The sequence below is a fragment of the Eutrema salsugineum genome, unplaced genomic scaffold (assembly GCF_000478725.1).
Source record: "Eutrema salsugineum unplaced genomic scaffold, Eutsalg1_0 scaffold_8, whole genome shotgun sequence".
Taxonomy (NCBI): domain Eukaryota; kingdom Viridiplantae; phylum Streptophyta; class Magnoliopsida; order Brassicales; family Brassicaceae; genus Eutrema; species Eutrema salsugineum.
In genome coordinates, this window is record NW_006256414.1 from 3059464 (window position 1) to 3076895 (window position 17432).

Genomic DNA, 17432 nt, shown 5'->3' on the forward strand with positions numbered 1-17432 from the left:
ATTTAGATTATGGCTTTTCAAAAAAAAAAACATTTATATGTATATGTATATACTGTAAATATATCCTTGTTATTCTATTATGTCAAAGCAAGTTTTTTATATATATATATATATATACATCAAGGTAAATTGGAAGGAATGGTAACCATTTCTTGTAATATTATAGGATATGATAAAATTAATGATGTAGATAGATGATATTTAATAATGAATGAAAAAATTTATCCTTAATTCTTAGAAAAGAGAGGAGAGTATCAGATTTCGATATCATGTCATTTCAATTATATGCCTTATGGTCGAATTTTATATTTCTCAAAAATCCAATATTTCGTAGGTCGGTAGAGGCCAAACAACATTTCTGTATACAATGATCTCTTCATTACACACAAACCTTGACGAATTTTAAACCTTTAAATTTATATATTTCTTCAAAATTAATTTTGACTTTTCTTTGAAATTGTCTTTTATCTTCTTTCTATTGGCTCACGAAACAACATATTGAAGTGCATAACCTTTTTAATCTGGTTTAGTATTTCTCTACATCTTTTAAACTCTTTTCATCACTTATTAAAACATATTTACACTTATGTAAACATGATAGGATCACTACCAGAAAATTGTGGATAACATCAATTAAATTGTATTCGAAAAATAATTGATACTGAGTAGAGTTATTTATTAATAAATAAAACAAATTTGTAGCTTAACACCAGTTACTATATACAAATTTTGACCATGATATATTGATTAATCGTCATCATACTTAATAAAATATTTAAATTGATAAATCTAAAAATTATAAATTCAAAGTCTCAAAGCACATGCTTGATGTATAAACTTGTATTCACAGACCTGTAAATACATATTTACACCATAATCATCTTTCCTAAATGTATCAAAATATTTTATGTTTGTGTTTTTTCCTTTTCGACAAGATGCAAGTCCGTCCGCATCCCAAATCTTAGAATATACTAGAGTGCAAATATGAGATGAAATATATCGAAAAGTAGAATTAGCAGAACATCAAGATAGAAACCCACAACTAAAATAGAAAAAAAAAAGAATGTTAAACCCATACGTTGATAACACTGATTTTTTTTTAATCATAAACTATCAGAGCAAGTGCACAACAAAATGTTGTATTTTGTTTTTTGAAATGATCTCAACCCACTTCCAAATAAAAGCTAACCTAATACTCTATTGTGCATGAAATTTGGAGCTTGATCCAATGATGAGAAATTTTTAAACGGATGTCACACGTCTGATGTATTTGCATGATCATGCATCTTCATACGTTCATACGTTTGTATCCAAAATGATTATTTTTCATTCTAAACGGCTTTATACCTATAAAAACTCGATAAAGAACTAAAAACTCTATAATTTTGAATGACTAAATGATTTTATACCAATAAAGACTCGATAAAAACTTGATAAAGAATTAGAAAAATTCTAAAAAAATGTTAAAAGCTGGTAATTAAATACGTAATTTATCAATATTATTTTACAAAAATCCAAAAAAAAACAAAAAATTTTACCTTACGACTTTCAAGACCACCTCCATTAGAGGCTCTTAGCAGATTTGGATCCGGAAACATAGGAGAATCCAATTTAAAAAAAAGCCTTATATGCTAAGAACCAACTCTTAGCTAAGATCCTCAAGAGACGGGTTTTTACATGACGTGGAGGTTGGTTATTGGGTGTTAATTTTTTTATCATATTTTTCATTTTTATTCTCATCTTTTATTTTTAATCATATTTCGAGTTTCATCATCATCATCACTTTCTCTGTTTCTATCTAAAGTTGATTATGCAAAACCTCTTTTCAATTCTCATTGGATTTGTTTTCTTCCATTATCGACAACATGAGCTAAACTTTCTAGGTCGGAACACTTGATGGCTGCTACTTTTGAGCTCAAATCCATCTATTATTTCACCGTCAAAGTTTGAATCTGTGCTTTTCTCAGTCTGTAGCTTGAATTGTTTGATTCTCTCAAACTCTAGATGATATATATGTATTTGATTAGGTTTGATTTCCTGAATTCGATTTTGTATACAGTGTTTTAAGCTATACAGTATATACATATATATTTATATGTATATGTATATACTGTAAATATATCTTTGTTATTCTTCTATGTCAAAGCAATATATATATATATACATATATATAGATAACATCAAGGCCACTTGGAAGGAATGGTAGCCATTTCTTGTAATATTATAGGATATGATAAAATTAATGATGTAGATAGATGATATTTAATAATGAATGAAAAAAATTATCCTTAATTCTTAGAAAAGAGAGGAGAGTATCAGATTTCGATATCATGCCATTTCAATTATATGCCTTATGATCGAATTTTATATTTCTCAGAAACCCAATATTTCGTAGGTCGGTAGATGCCGAACAACATCTTTGTATACAATAATCTCTTCATTACACACAAACCTTGACGAATTTTCAACCTTTAAATTTATATATTTCTTCAAAATTAATTTTGACTTTTCTTTGAAAAGCTTGTCTTTCATCTTCTTTCTCTTGGCTCACGAAACAACATATTGAAGTGCACAACCTTTTTAGTCCGGTTTAGTATTTCCCTACATCTTTTAAACTCTTTTCATCACTTATTAAAACATATTTACACTTATGTAAACATGATAGGATCACTACCAGAAAATTGTATAACATCAATTAAATTGTATTCGAAAAATAACTGATACTGAGTAGAGTTATTTATTAATAAATAAAACAAATTTGTAGCTTAACAGCAGTTACTATGCACAATTTTTTACCATGATATATTAGTGTTAATTTGGCTATTGGGTGTTAATTTTTTTTATCATATTTTTCATCTTTATTCTCATCTTTTTTTTAATCATATTTCGAGTTTCATCATCATCATCACTTTCTCTGTTTCTATCTAAAGTTGATTATGCAAACCATCTCTTCAATTCTCATTGGATATGTTTTCTTCCATTATCGAGAACATGAGCTAAACTTTCTAGGTTGGAACACTTGATGGCTGCTACTTCCGAGCCCAAATCCATCTATTATTTCACCGTCAAAGTTTGAATCTGTGCTTTTCTCAGTCTGTAGCATGAATTATTTGATTCTCTCAAACTCTAGATGATATATTTGTATTTAATTAGGTTTGATTTCCTGAATTCGATTTTGTATACAGTGTTTCAAGCTATACAGTATATACATATATATTTATATGTATATGTATATACTGTAAATATATCTTTGTTATTATATTATGTCAAAGCAATATATAGATAACATCAAGGCAAATTGGAAGGAATGGTAGCCATTTCTTGTAATATTATAGGATATGATAATATTAATGATGTAGATAGATGATATTTAATAATGAATGAAAATAAATTATCCTTAATTCTTAGAAAAGAGAGGAGAGTATCAGATTTCGATATCATGCCATTTCAATTATATGCCTTATGATCGAATTTTATATTTTTCAGAAATCCAATATTTCGTAGGTCGGTAGATGCCGAACAATATCTTTGTATACAATGATCTCTTCATTACACATAAACCTTGACGAATTTTAAACCTTTAAATTTATATATTTCTTCAAATTAAATTTGACTTTTCTTTGAAAAGCTTATCTTTCATCTTCTTTCTCTTGGCTCACGAAACAACATATTGAAGTGCACAACCTTTTTAGTCCGGTTTAGTATTTCTCTACATCTTTTAAACTATTTTCATCACTTATTAAAACATTTTTACACTTATGTAAACATGATAGGATCACTACCAGAAAATTGTGGATAACATCAATTAAATTGTATTCGAAAAATAATTGATACTGAGTAGAGTTATTTATTAATAAATAAAACAAATTTGTAGCTTAACAGCAGTTACTATGTACAAATTTAGACTATGATATATTGATTAATCGTCATCTAAATTGATAAATCTAAAAATTATAAATTCAAAGTCTCAAAGCACATGCTTGATGTATAAACTTGTATTCACAGGCCTGTAGATACATATTTACACCACAATCATCTTTCCTAAATGTATCAAAATATTTTACGTTTGTATTTTTCCCTTTTCGACAAGACGCAAGTCCGTCCGCATCCCAAATCTTAGAATATACTAGAGTGAAAATATGAGATGAAATATATCAAAAGTAGAATTAGCAGAACATCAAGATAGAAACCCACAAATAAAATAGAAAAAAAAAGAATGTTAAACCCATACGTTGATAACACTGGTTTTTTTATCATAAACTATCAGCAAGTGCACAACAAAATGTTGTATTTTGTTTTTTGAAATGATCTCAACCCACTTCCAAATAAAAGCTAACCCAATACTCTATTGTGCATCAAATTTGGAGCTTGATCCAATGATGAGAAATTTTTAAATGGATGTCACACGTCTGATGTATTTGCACGATCATGTATCTTCATAAGTTTGTACGTTTGTATCCAAAATGACTATTTTTCTTTCTAAACAACTTTATACCTGTAAAAACTTGATAAATAACTAAAAGACTATAATTTTGAAAGACTAATAAATGACTTTATACCTATAAAGATTCGATAAAAACTTGATAAAAAATTAGAAAAACTCTAAACAAATGTTAAAAACTGGTAATAAAATATGTAATTTATCAATATTATCTTACAAAAATCCCAAAAACAAACGATTCCAAAACCACCTCCATTAGAGGTTCTTAGCAGATTTGGGTCTGGAAACACAGGAGAATCGAATTTAAAAAAGCCTTATATGCTAAGAGCCTCAAGAGATGGGTTCTTACGTGACGTGAAGGTTGGCTATTGGGCGTTATTAATTTATTTTTTTAACATATTTTTCATCTTTATTCTCATCTTTTTTTTTTAAATCATATTTCGAGTTTCATCATCATCATCACTTTTTCTGTTTCTATCTAAATTTTATTCTGCAAAACCTCTTTTCAATTCTCATTGGATTCGTTTTCTTCCATTATCGACAACAAGAACTAAACTTTCTAGGTCGAAACACTCGATGGGTGCTACTTCTGAGTCCAAATCCATCTATTATTTCACCGTCAAGGTTTGAATCCGTGCTTTTTTCAGTCTGTAGTTTGAATTGTTTGATTCTCTTAAACTCTAGATGATATATCTATATTCGATTATGTTTGATTTCCTAAATTCAATTTTGTATATAGTGTTTCAGATTTCTTTGATCTTATCGGAAATTATGTTTGATGCTGGGGTTTGAGATCCAATTATGAACAATTTGAGTCTAAATTGAGAAATTGTTGTTCGATTTGCGATTTCTTTGGAAGTCCAAGCAACTCATCTTCCTTGTAAAACCATCACCACCTTGAATCACATAAATAATTTATAAAATATTAATTTAAATTTTTTAAGAATCTTAATAAGGTTCACTATTTTAGATTAAAGGCTCTTAACTTTTCATTGATAAAAAAAAATTATTAAAAATTCATAAAAACCCCATAAAAGGGTTTACTATGGAGATGCTCTAAGTCAAATATGAAAAGTGGAGCTTGTGTATGTTTTGATTTTTTTCTTAGATGACTAAAACAGAAAAGGTCCTAACAAGTTTGTAAATCGTTGAAAATAAATTCAACTCTCCTTAAATACTTTTAAAAACAATATAAGAAAATAAGATGTTAAATAGTGTATGCTGGGTTATAGCAAAACAACACTCCAATTGAACTACTCAAATATCGAAAACTAGTTGGAAATATTTTATAAAGTAAATTAAATGACTTTATTACACTGAAAATTACGATATTAATTAAAAACATTTTAAGAATAAAAAAGCAGATGATCCTGAGGAGGTGGCTTATAAAGCCTTCTAAAAATGCAAGAAATGCAATGGTCGCCAAGCTATGGTGGTGGTAGATTTTAAAACTAAAAAGTTTTGATGGAATTTTTTTGTTTTCATTTTTAGAATTGAAAAGAATGTAAAAGAATTTTGTTCTAGATTTGAAAAGAATGCAAAAGAATTTCCATAGATACAAATTCTTCAAAAATTTATAAATTTTGAATTAAACATTATTTTATAAACATGTATAAACTAGTGATATTGTTTTTCTTTTCTGTTGCTTTGAGAGAGAGATGCAACGTTATATATAGAGGAAATATTACATAACAAATAAGTTTTGAGTTTTTAATTTTTTTAAAAATTCTACTATTTTGTAGGGATTTAATGATATATGATTGACTGGAAATTATGATTAACAATATTTGAAATTTAAGTACCATTTTGCAGAGATTTTAGGATCTATGTATAGTTAACTAGAGATTTTATGATATATGGTTGATTAGCATTTGTAATTAAAATCACAATATAGAATGTGGTCGCATGATTATCATATGGTCGCCACATGGATTCTAATTCCATCACATTCCCAGCATAAAAGCTCGGAATTGTTTCTTTACAAATTACAATCAATTTTCTATTTAAATCTTTGTAAATAACGTTACCACTAAATTCATCAAATATTGAATAACACAGATATTTAATAGAATTAAAACACTCATGGATCCAATAACAGTAAAATTTAAAGTATTTCAAAAGAATGACTACAATACTTAGATCCAATAACACATATATTTAAAAGAATTGATAGAATACTACATTGAATAACACAAGAATTTAATAGAAATCTAATTTCTGTCAAATTCAGTCCAATTCCTTAATCCAATACCCCCCCAAGCTTTGTCTTCCTTTTGTCAATTCATCCTATCTTTCAATCAGTACCATGCTTAGGTTTATAGAGGCTTAATGCAAATTTAAAAATGTGATTTTTATTACAATTTTTTTGTTAAAGTTGTGATATTAAAATGAAACATAAAAAAACAATAAAAACATAAAAAAAAAATAAAAACATAAAAGTTCTAAATTACAAATTTTCTTACTTTTCCTACAAAAGTTTTTCTATAGATATGACAATCAAACTATATATTTAGTTTCTCTTATAACAATAAGATGTTTAATATTATGAAATTCTTCAAACAAATAAGCTAAACACATATTAAATTATATACGTAAGTCTAGTTTTGAAATTAATGTAGCCCTATATATTTTTGTGAACTTTTCTAATAGCTAAGTTTTAATTAAAAAACTCTTACAACCAATATATATATATATATATATATATATATATATATATATATATATATTAGAGTTGAGGAACTTATTGGCACTTTCTCTTTAGCGACGTGAAGTGGGAAAATTATCTGTCGACACATTTGTTGTCTGCAATAAAGTCATTTCTAGGTTTGTATTGCCAAATTGCAATAATACATACCATCATGACTCATGAGAATGGACCGACCAGATTCGGATTACTAGAGAGACTTTGAGATAGAGACATAATTATTCTTTTTTTCTCTTTCTTGTTTCTACACTTTCAGTTTAAAAAGTTTTTCATTTTTTGGCCTTATTATTGTCTTTTAGATTCTTGAATGGTATCATCAAGTTACTCCAAAGTTAAAACATAACTCGGATATTTGATTTTAGGAATATTAACCCCTTAAATTCAAAATTGCTACTAAAAAACACACTCACATACACACACATACGCACACAAACACACACACACATACACACACGCATACACACACAGACATACACACATATATCTATATATATATTCTTGTATGTATAAATATAAAGTATTAAAATTTACAAATTTTAAAATAGTGTGTATATGAGATGTCTACTCTCAGCAAATTGTATGGTCCGTATGGATGGTGATTTACAACAGAGGATTGGCTTTGGATAGTACGGAGATTATGGAAAGCACGTAATGAGTTTATATTCTCAGGTTCAACTAAGGTGCACAACATGTGACTAAAAGTCTACAAAAGCATCTTCATATGCTCAAAAGTGGTTTGAATATAGTACTATGTCAGAAGAGTCCAAACAATCCCTTGATAGCCACAACCCCAAGCTACGGTCAAGTGAATTCCCCCAACCACATGTACCTATAAGTGTAAACTGTGTAATGCAGATGCTTCATGGTCTTCTGACAAGAAACAATGTTCAAACCCTACCCTAAGTTGGGTGGGATTGATTTTGAGGGATGAAAAGGAGTGTTGTCACTTGTCAGTTGGGTTGGGGGGCAAATCTTACCCTATGTTGCACTCGGCCTTAGAAGCAGAAAGAACGACATTATCATAGGAAATGTTCTGTGTCATTAACCTTAGGTTTGAACATTTTTCCTTTGAGAGTTATTCAATTTATTTTAATGCATGTAGTAAAAAAAGATCCAGATCGGTGGCAAACCTTCACGAGTGAGATTTTGGGGCCTCGACATTGTGTTTTAAAGCTTACTTTCAGGTTCATTAGAAGGAATTGGGAATGAGTTTGTGTGCCCCTATTAACTAGTTATGTGGCATGGATAAACAGAAACATGTTAATTTTACTCGTATTTGAATCAATTAAAAGCAATTTTTTTATAAGTAAATAGTATACAACTAGATAATTCCCGAATTATTTGCTAGGCATTAGGTCCAATCTGAACATCTAATTAGCTCTTAACGAATTTCTGAACATATACTGGTCCAAAATTCAAATTCGTATATGGCATGTGACTTTGTTTTTCAACTGTCACAAACTTTCCTCCAAATCAATTACATGCAAATTCCTTTCATTTATTTAACGCATAACTCATACATTTGGTATTTTCGGTTTCCCTAAACCTTATTATCAAATTTTTTTTTTTTTTCAAGAAGAAAAATTCTCCAGATGGCCTGACATCATAATATGCCGCAAACTATTCTATGATTTCATGTAACTCACATCTTCATTCATTCTCTGCTTTATGGTATTTGACCAAAACTCCTACTCTTTTTTTTCGTGACTAGGCCGTTCGACTAACGCCTGAACAAAAGATGGGAGATTAATCAAGAATTAACTATGGATTAGTTTTATATTTATTTTAATTATTTTTAACATTTAATTATTTTTAAAGATTAATTTTGTTATATTAGAACATGTGAATTTTTGAACATCCGAATTTTTGAACATATACTGGTCCAAAATTAAAATTCGTATATGGCATGTGACTTTGTTTTTTAACTGTCACAAACTTTTCTTCCAAATCAGTTACATGCAAATTCCATTCATTTATTTCACATAACTCATACATTTGGTATTTTCGATTTCTCTAAAACTTATCAATTTTTTTTTTTGTATTTTTAAGAAGAAAAATCTTCCAGATGGCCTAGCATCATAATATGCCGCAAACTATATTCTATGATTCCATGTAACTCACATCCTCATTCATTCTTTGCTTTATGGTATTTGACCAAAGTTCCTGCTCTTTTTTGTGATTTTATTTTGTCTAGGCCGTTCGACTAACGCCTAACGCCTGGACAAAAGATTGGAGATAAATCAAATATTAATTGAGGATTATTTTTCTATTTATTTTAATTATTTTTAATATTTAATTATTTTTAAAAATTAATTTTGTTATATTAGAATATGTATAAATTAAAGTTTGTTTAAATATTGGGTGGTTGAGGACTCATATTTAACCCAAGCCCATAAGTACTTATGATATTTTTTTTAAAGGTAAGTCTTTTGAGTTGTCCCACATCGACAAACTTGCATAATTGAGAAGGGGAAGTTGTACTATAAATAAGAGTCTTCATCGTCTAAAGAGCCACAGCAAATTAGTCGCGCGTTCCACTCCAGTTGGGCTTGCTATTGGCCCAAATCATATTTAAAAATCCTCCGATGTTTAGTAAGTCACCGACTTTTAAGGCATCACTGGTTTTTTAAAAAAATCGGTATTTGGCAGAAGAAAATTGGTTACCACCGAGCCTAATATCGCAGTGGCTTGCCTCCGATCTGGCTTAATCGGTTTAGTCGGCTCATAAACTGATAGCGATAAGTTTTGGTCCAACTCGCGGCAGAGCCTTCTGCTGACCGCCTAGTGTTCATATCATTAGTTCAACTGACAACTGATTTGCACAAAAATGGAGAAGAGGCTCTGGTCTTCTCTCGAGATATCTGCGGAAGAGTTCCTCTCATCTGCAGTGAATTTTACCCTAAAATCATCTAAATCGTCACTGAAAACCATTATCAACGCAGTGAAACCCTCGTCGAATCTCTCATCTTCTCTCCCACTTGCTCTTCACAACTTTATACTCCACCATACGGAATCTTTCCAGAAACTCGCCGGAGATGATAATCTACATCTCTCCTCTCCTTCTAATTCTCCTCCATCGAAGCGCCAACGTGGTAACAAATCCGGATCCTTACCCGACTCGGATTTGGATCAGCGGAGACAGAAGATCAATGGTTCTCTCCAGATCCTCTCTCATGTACTTCATCTATGTGTTTTATCTTCCAAAAAAGCGTTTTCTACCTCTGATTTACTCCCCGCTGCCCAAGCTTTGCATGATAATCTTATACTGTTTGAGTCGGATACAGTTCTGTGCCTTGAGATTGTCGGAATTTGTGAATCTTGGTGGAAGGAAGGTCTTACCAGAAAAGAAACTTTGATTTCTCAGTCGCTACCGTTTCTGTTGTCGAGGTCACTGACATTGAAGAAGAAAGTAGACGTGCATCGAGTATATATGCTGAGGGAAGCATTCACATTGTTTGATTTTGAGGACGAGAGCATTGAAGATCTGAAGATGCTTTTAATGCGGTGTGTGGTTTCGCCTTTGTATGTGAAGACAGAAGACGGTCAGAGATTTGTCTCTTTTACTTTTGGGCTTAGCAGAGAGTTGATGAAGTCTGGTCTTGCTGTTGTCAAAGCTCAGATCCCTTTTGGAAGGAAATCGGTGCTTGAAGGGTTTGGCAAGATTCTCTTTAGGGCTTGGAAAGAAGTAGATCAAGATTTGAAAGGTGAGATTGAAGATGGATTTTTGCAAGGGATAATTGAGAGTGCTATTCACGCCGGTTCATACGCCTTAGCTGCCTCTCTTAGAAGGGTTTTGGGAGGGTTTATCACACAGCGGACAACTCAAGGCATTGAGAAGCTCCTCTTTGGCCTTACTGAACCCATGATATTTCGCTCATTGCAGGTTTGTTTTTTAAGCTCTCCAGATTTTTCTCAAAATAGATTCGTAGGGGTGACAAGCTAACTATAGCGTATGCAACTTAGCCATTACCTAGAACTTAACTAGGCATCTTTCATGGGTATTTTAGTCTGATATTGTTTGAACATTCGGTAAGAAGTGATTTTTCGCTGCTCTAATAATCTTTCAGGTTGCAAATTCAAATGTTCGTTTAAATGCTTTACATTTACTTCTGGATCTTTTCCCCATGGAGGATCCGGATGCAACAAAAGAAGAAAAAGATACGCTACTTGACAAACAATTGTACTTGTTGGAAAAATTGATGAATGATGAATGCCCTAATGTGAGATCTGTTGCTGTGGAAGGTCTTTGTCGAGTTTTCTATCTTTTTTGGGAAGTGATCCCATCCCCAACAATTACCAAGACCATCACAAAACTTTTCGATGATATGTCACATGAATCGTGCAATGAGGTTAGACTTTCAACAGTTAATGGTATAACTTATCTTCTTGCAAATCCACAGTCCCATGGTATTCTTAAAGTGGTTCTGCCAAGACTGGGGCATTTGATGCTAGATAATGTTACTTCAGTACGAGTTGCCATGGTAGATCTGCTCCTTCTCGTAAGAGATGTTCGGACTTTCCAGTTTAATACGGTAGGAAGAGGCTTTCTATTTCTGCATTCAAATTCTTCTTGTCACTTCTGTTGAGTCAGTGGTAATAGTTGCCTTATTATATGTAGGTGGTGAGCTTGGATGTGTTATTATCTGTGCTTGCTTCTGATCAAACTCATGTTGCTAAGGGAATCACGCGACTTCTAATGCCATCATATTTTCCATCAAGAAAGAGAGTTGAGGAGGCGTGCACGCGATGTAGGACTCTCATAAACAGAAACCCAATGGCTGGTGCAAGGTTTTGCGAATTTTTAGTATCTGTTGGAGCAACCTTTCAATCTGTATTGCAGCTTGTTAGGTTCTTCTTAAATATAGTCTTGTCAGGCAGCGAGATAGAGGAAAACCAGATTGAAGGCTTGCTTCTTGCTGTGCATTATCTCTGTAAAGATTTGGTTGCTGATTCTGGGTGTCTAGCCTCCCTTAAAGAAATGCTACCTCGAGAGAAATTGAAAAGCTTGCTAGCTTTTGCACTCACTGCACAAGCTCAGTCAGCTGTCTTTGATATTCTTGCTATGGTCTCCCCTGATGTCGTCTCTGATGTCCTAGAAGATTGCATGACTTTAGTTCTTAATTGTGGTGGTTTGTCTGGGGATGCAAGACGACAGATCGAGATGAGGTCTGTACACAAGTTACTCCTCTCTTCTAATGCTTTATCTGACCTTGTTGGAACTTTTACCAATATCCTACAGAAAACTGCGTACCGTTGTCAGATCAATTTCGGCTATGAAGTAGAAACAAAGAATGTGTATTCTATGTCGAGGAAGAAATCAAAGTCCTCTGGAAAATCTTCGGCACGGTGGAATCATGTTACCGGAAAAAACGCAATCAGTTTAGAAGAAGATTATTCAATTGCTGTAGGAATAGCATGGCAGATAAAGGATTTACTAATTATCGATGATGCTCGTAAAGCTATACTTGAGTCTGATATTGAAGAGTTATTCTTTGCTTTAAAAATTATCTCCCTGATTAGCGTTCTGCAAGCCTCTTCTTGTGAATACATGGACGTGTACCCTGTATTGGCATATACTTCTCTTGCTTTGCATATGGCTCTTCAGAATAGTAATACGAATACTCAGAAGAATGAGGCAAGAAAATTTTGCTCTCCATTTTGATTCTTTGCTTTTCACACCATCAGTTTACTAATTACCAGGATTCTTCATTTTCTAGCAGGATATTCTGGACCAAACAATGGATCACATTCTAGGCTGCACAGATGAATTATTTCAGGCATTTGAGAGTGGAACGCAAGGGACCGTATCTCTAGAGGGTAATCTTAGAAAGAAACCCAAAACAAGATTTTCAAATGCCAATGATGATGGTAAGTGGAGAGTTTTGAGTTTCAGTACACATGTTACCCAATATAATGAAATCTTCTTATGTAGCTCTCTCCTTTTGGTAAGTATCAGTTCTCTTTGAAGATTTCTAACATTGTTTCATGTTTCATGTAGCTTCTGAGGGATCCAAGGAAGGAGGTGTACTAAACAAGGTCAAGATGCTAACTGGGATTCTCAAGTTTATTGTTGAGTCTATAGAGATGGGTCTAGCTTCCCACTTCCAAGCAAGGATGTTGAAGTTCACATCCACATGTCTAAAGTATGCCATCTCCCTTTTCAACCATCATTCAACTGGTAAGTTACAATTCGAGGATGCAGATTTGAAGGACATGATTATGTGTACAAAGAGCTCTACCAGTTATGCCGGAAAGTTCATAAACCTAGTGATGAGTCACACAACCGAAGCTTCATGCCCTTTGTTTGAAGCTTTTGACCTTGCAAATAACCTGCTTGATCTATTCACCACGGTTGAAATATCTTTAGGCTCAGCTTCTGCATCAAGACTTGTGACAGCCTTAACCCCTTGGATACCAGATTTGGTTCTTGCAATAGGACCTTGTTTCATCAATAACAACATGGAAGAAGAAAGTTCATACACCAGCTCATTCAACCACATCAACCTCCGCTTTCCACTATGGCTTCTCACTTGTGCGAAGATCGAACTACATGAAATCAATGAGACCTCGGATTCCCATCTTCCACTCTCGGCATTCAAAAGACTGAGAGACACCATAGTTTCATTAGTGAAAGGTAACTCCAAGGTGGTTGATGGAATCGGTTATATTCTTTTGATATGTTCAGTAGTGTGTATAGAGAAGAAGGATTACAGTACATCTCTAGGATTGTTGCATTTTCTATGTGTGAAGTTGGGAAGTAGAGAAGATAGAGAGTGGAAAGAGCTTGTCACAATGTTGGTCTCACTTCCGAGAATCTACCCAATTATAGAGCGAGAGATAGGTGAAGAAAGAGATGAAGATGAAGTGAAGCAGCTTGAAGCTGCAAGAGAATTGCTTCAACCTGTGTGGATGTACCATGTGTATGAAACCGGAAGGTTCCGCATGATGGAGTAAGAAGAATATATATGAAATAAAAACGTTGTTGGTTTAGACTTTTGCTGCTTTGTAAGAAATTATAATCAAGAGTGTTTATTTGGCTCTTCCTTAATGTTCGACACACTTGATAACATTCTCCTTAATGTGGTAGTTTTTCAATTAAAATTATAACTATAGTTTTAAACTCCCACACGAACATTTGATGAGTTTTAAAAATGATTTAAAAATTTGGAAAGTTAGGTTTGTCTCATTTCCACGTGCTTGAATTACTTGTAGCAGACACGCTTGAGCTGATTTTAAAAGATGGTTTCGTTTTGTTCCTGATATTTATTTTCAGAACCTGCAAGGCGAGAAGCTGTCATCAAGTCTAAACACGTAAGGATAGGCGATAACTCATTACGTTTCACTATAAATGCATCACATCTTCTAATTTGTCAGATTAAATTAAATGTGGTAAAGTGGAAGGGGAATTTTAGATTAAACGCCCAGACAAGATCTTTCGTTTTCTTGTGATATCATAGTATCTTCTCTCGCTTAAAGCTGATGCAGCTGAACATTAAAGACAAGCCTGCTCGTTAATAAGAAAATTGGTTTACATAATATATACTTGACGAACACCTCTAATCATTCTTAAAAATTTGAGTATATTGTAACCAATAAGTTTTAAATCTTTTTTTTTTGTTAAGAAGTTTTGAATCTTCAACATAAATTTTCATGCAGGAAACCAAAACAGTTTGGTTAGTTTAATAATATTCTTTGTCAATATAATCTCGTCCGAAACACGATAAAGATAGAGATCTTTCATAATCTAAATTCCAAAAATTATGATTTATCAAAAAAAATTATCAGAAATTTGCAACGAGATTTGTAACTAGATAATCTCTTAAATATAAAAATTCTAAAACATTTTTCTCTATATACATAAACAATACTCTTTCTCCATCCACTGAATCCAAAAAAATTAAATCAAACTCCTTTCCACCCATTAAAAATGACTACAAAACTCAATCTTGAATCTCCTAATATTCTTTACAATTTTGCTTCTCATGCTTACACTCTTGCACTCATGTCCGACCCGAACTGAATCCATCTCGGATCAGCTCAAGAAAAACTCAAAAGGTAATAATAACAAGAATAACAAGGACTATGGATCATCAGGAGGATACTTTGAGCCCGGATTCGGATCTGAACCAGGAACCAGTTTTGAATTACCCGGTTTCAGTGGTAAGGATTGGGGAAACGTTGGTGGCGGATACAACAAAGGAGGTGTGGTGAGACCAACGGTGGTGTGTAAAGAGAAATTAAGGTCATTGTCACCTGAAGAAGCTGACGTGTCCGGCGAAGTGCTTCAAGTCTTTTAGCCGCTCTAGAAAAGGATACGGTGATGGTGGTGAAGGCGGTGGTTGCACCATCCGACTGTAAGAAGAAATTATTGGTTTATTGGTGAAATGTCAATGTCGTGGAAAAACTATATAGTCTAGGCTTCTTTGTTTTTGTTTTTCTTGATTTGAAATGTTTTGATTTTACCTTGTAATAAATGATGGGAAAACGACGTATTTCCCCCTCCGTAATATTATATAGTAATAGATCCACCCAAAGTTTCGACCTCAGCACTAATATTCCTTTCAATTAGAAACGTATTTCTCCCCAATTAAAAAGTTCGAAACCTATTTACCCATAATATAAAAGTTTAAAACTAAAAACCACCCAAACTCGGTTTACTATTTACCAAATAAATATTAACCAGTTATAATTGAAACGAAACCACATTATAACCTAATTGAACCAAGTAAACCAAAACTAAACCGCATTATAACCCAATTCCCTAAAATTGTAAAATCTTAAACATCCCTGATTTTTTTTTATCTGATACGACTCCTCCTCACCGTCTTCTCCACATCGCTCAGGTTAATCAACACCTCAATAACATCAGATTGCTTTCTGCATCATCTCCTCTACAGTATCATTTGACTCGAAAATCTCTCTGTTTCTACTAATTTCTTTGTTGTTTTCTCCATTTGTTTGCTGCCCAACCCAGAGATTATAAATATAAGCTAAGAAGAGAAAAGAAGAAGAAATCAAAGATTAACAAGGGGATTGTGAGCTTATGAGACCAAGGGAGAGACCGTGAGAGGAGAAGCGGCGAGAATGAGGCATGAAGATGGGAAATAATGAATCACAAGAAACAGTTAAAATTCATGGGATTCAATATTTGCTCATGTTTTGATTTGGATAATGATGTCTTCTTAGCGGAACCCGGCGACGGTTATTGGAACCACGGTCACGTTTGCTTTGAAGAAACACATCATTCCAAGCTTCCAATTCATCACGCCGATTCCAGCTTTCATGGAAATTGACAACCAAAGGTCGTTTGGATTTAGGGAGAAGCTTACTGAAATACGTCGTTTTCCCATAAATGATACTCCCTATGTTTAACAAAAATTGTCATTTTAGAAATTTAAGTTTGTTTTACAAAGAATGTCACTTTGTATTTATAATGCAAAATATTAAATAAAAAATCCAATTTAACCTTGTTTTTAGTATATTAATTAGAAAGAAAAAATTGTTGTATGTATTAATAAATGGTAGTTTAGAACTTTTGCTAATTTTTTTTAATTTGTATAAAATGCGTCAACATGACATTCTTTGTGAAATAGAGGGAGTATATCTAAATTTATCTATGATTTTAGATTGGATTTAAAATGGATGAAACATATCAGATCAGATTGATATAAAAGAGTAAGAAAAAAAAAAACATACAAAACATTTCATCTATTGATACAAAAAAACTTAGAACACATGTTCAGGGGATGTCAATGGATCAGCCATTGTATCGTTCTGACTCTAATACCAAAATTGGAATTTAGGTCTCCCATTAAAACGTTCGTTTGGCTCTGGTACCAAATTGATATGAACCTTAATTTAAGTAAGAATATGATAGATGATTTAGGCTAAGCTTTCTTCTTAACCCTAGTCTCTCTTAGAGATGAATGTCAATTCTTAAAAGATATCTTCTCATTAATCAATAAAAACCTTTATATAGGCCTTAATACAACTTAAATCTAAAAGTAAAACACTTAAACCTAATTGAAAAAAGAAAACATGAAAATCAATTGTGAAAAAGGAAAATAATATACTCTTATTCTAAATCCATATATTGTATCATTACTATCCTCCTTGACTAGGAGCTTGTCCTCAAACTCCAGTTCTGGATATTCCTCTAGCCTCTAGCCAGCTTCTCTGCGTCCTCATACATATTCCACAAAGTTTTCTTCTTCAAACGGTCCGTCTTCTTGGTCTCTGTCCATGACTGGCATTATGTAGCAAAGGACCGGATTAAATGATCTCGCG

The 17432-nt window shown here is 32.5% G+C and overlaps 1 protein-coding gene across 1 annotated transcript; it reads left to right on the forward strand.

The window, feature by feature from the left end:
• The first annotated feature begins 9679 nt into the window (after positions 1-9679).
• Positions 9680-14207, forward strand: LOC18009637. Its single transcript, XM_006391962.2, has 5 exons — positions 9680-11028; positions 11213-11677; positions 11764-12780; positions 12866-13013; positions 13144-14207. Exons 1-5 carry the CDS (start codon positions 9973-9975, stop codon positions 14097-14099), a joined length of 3642 nt encoding a protein of 1213 aa, XP_006392024.1. The 5' UTR covers positions 9680-9972; the 3' UTR covers positions 14100-14207.
• The last annotated feature ends 3225 nt before the right edge of the window (positions 14208-17432 follow it).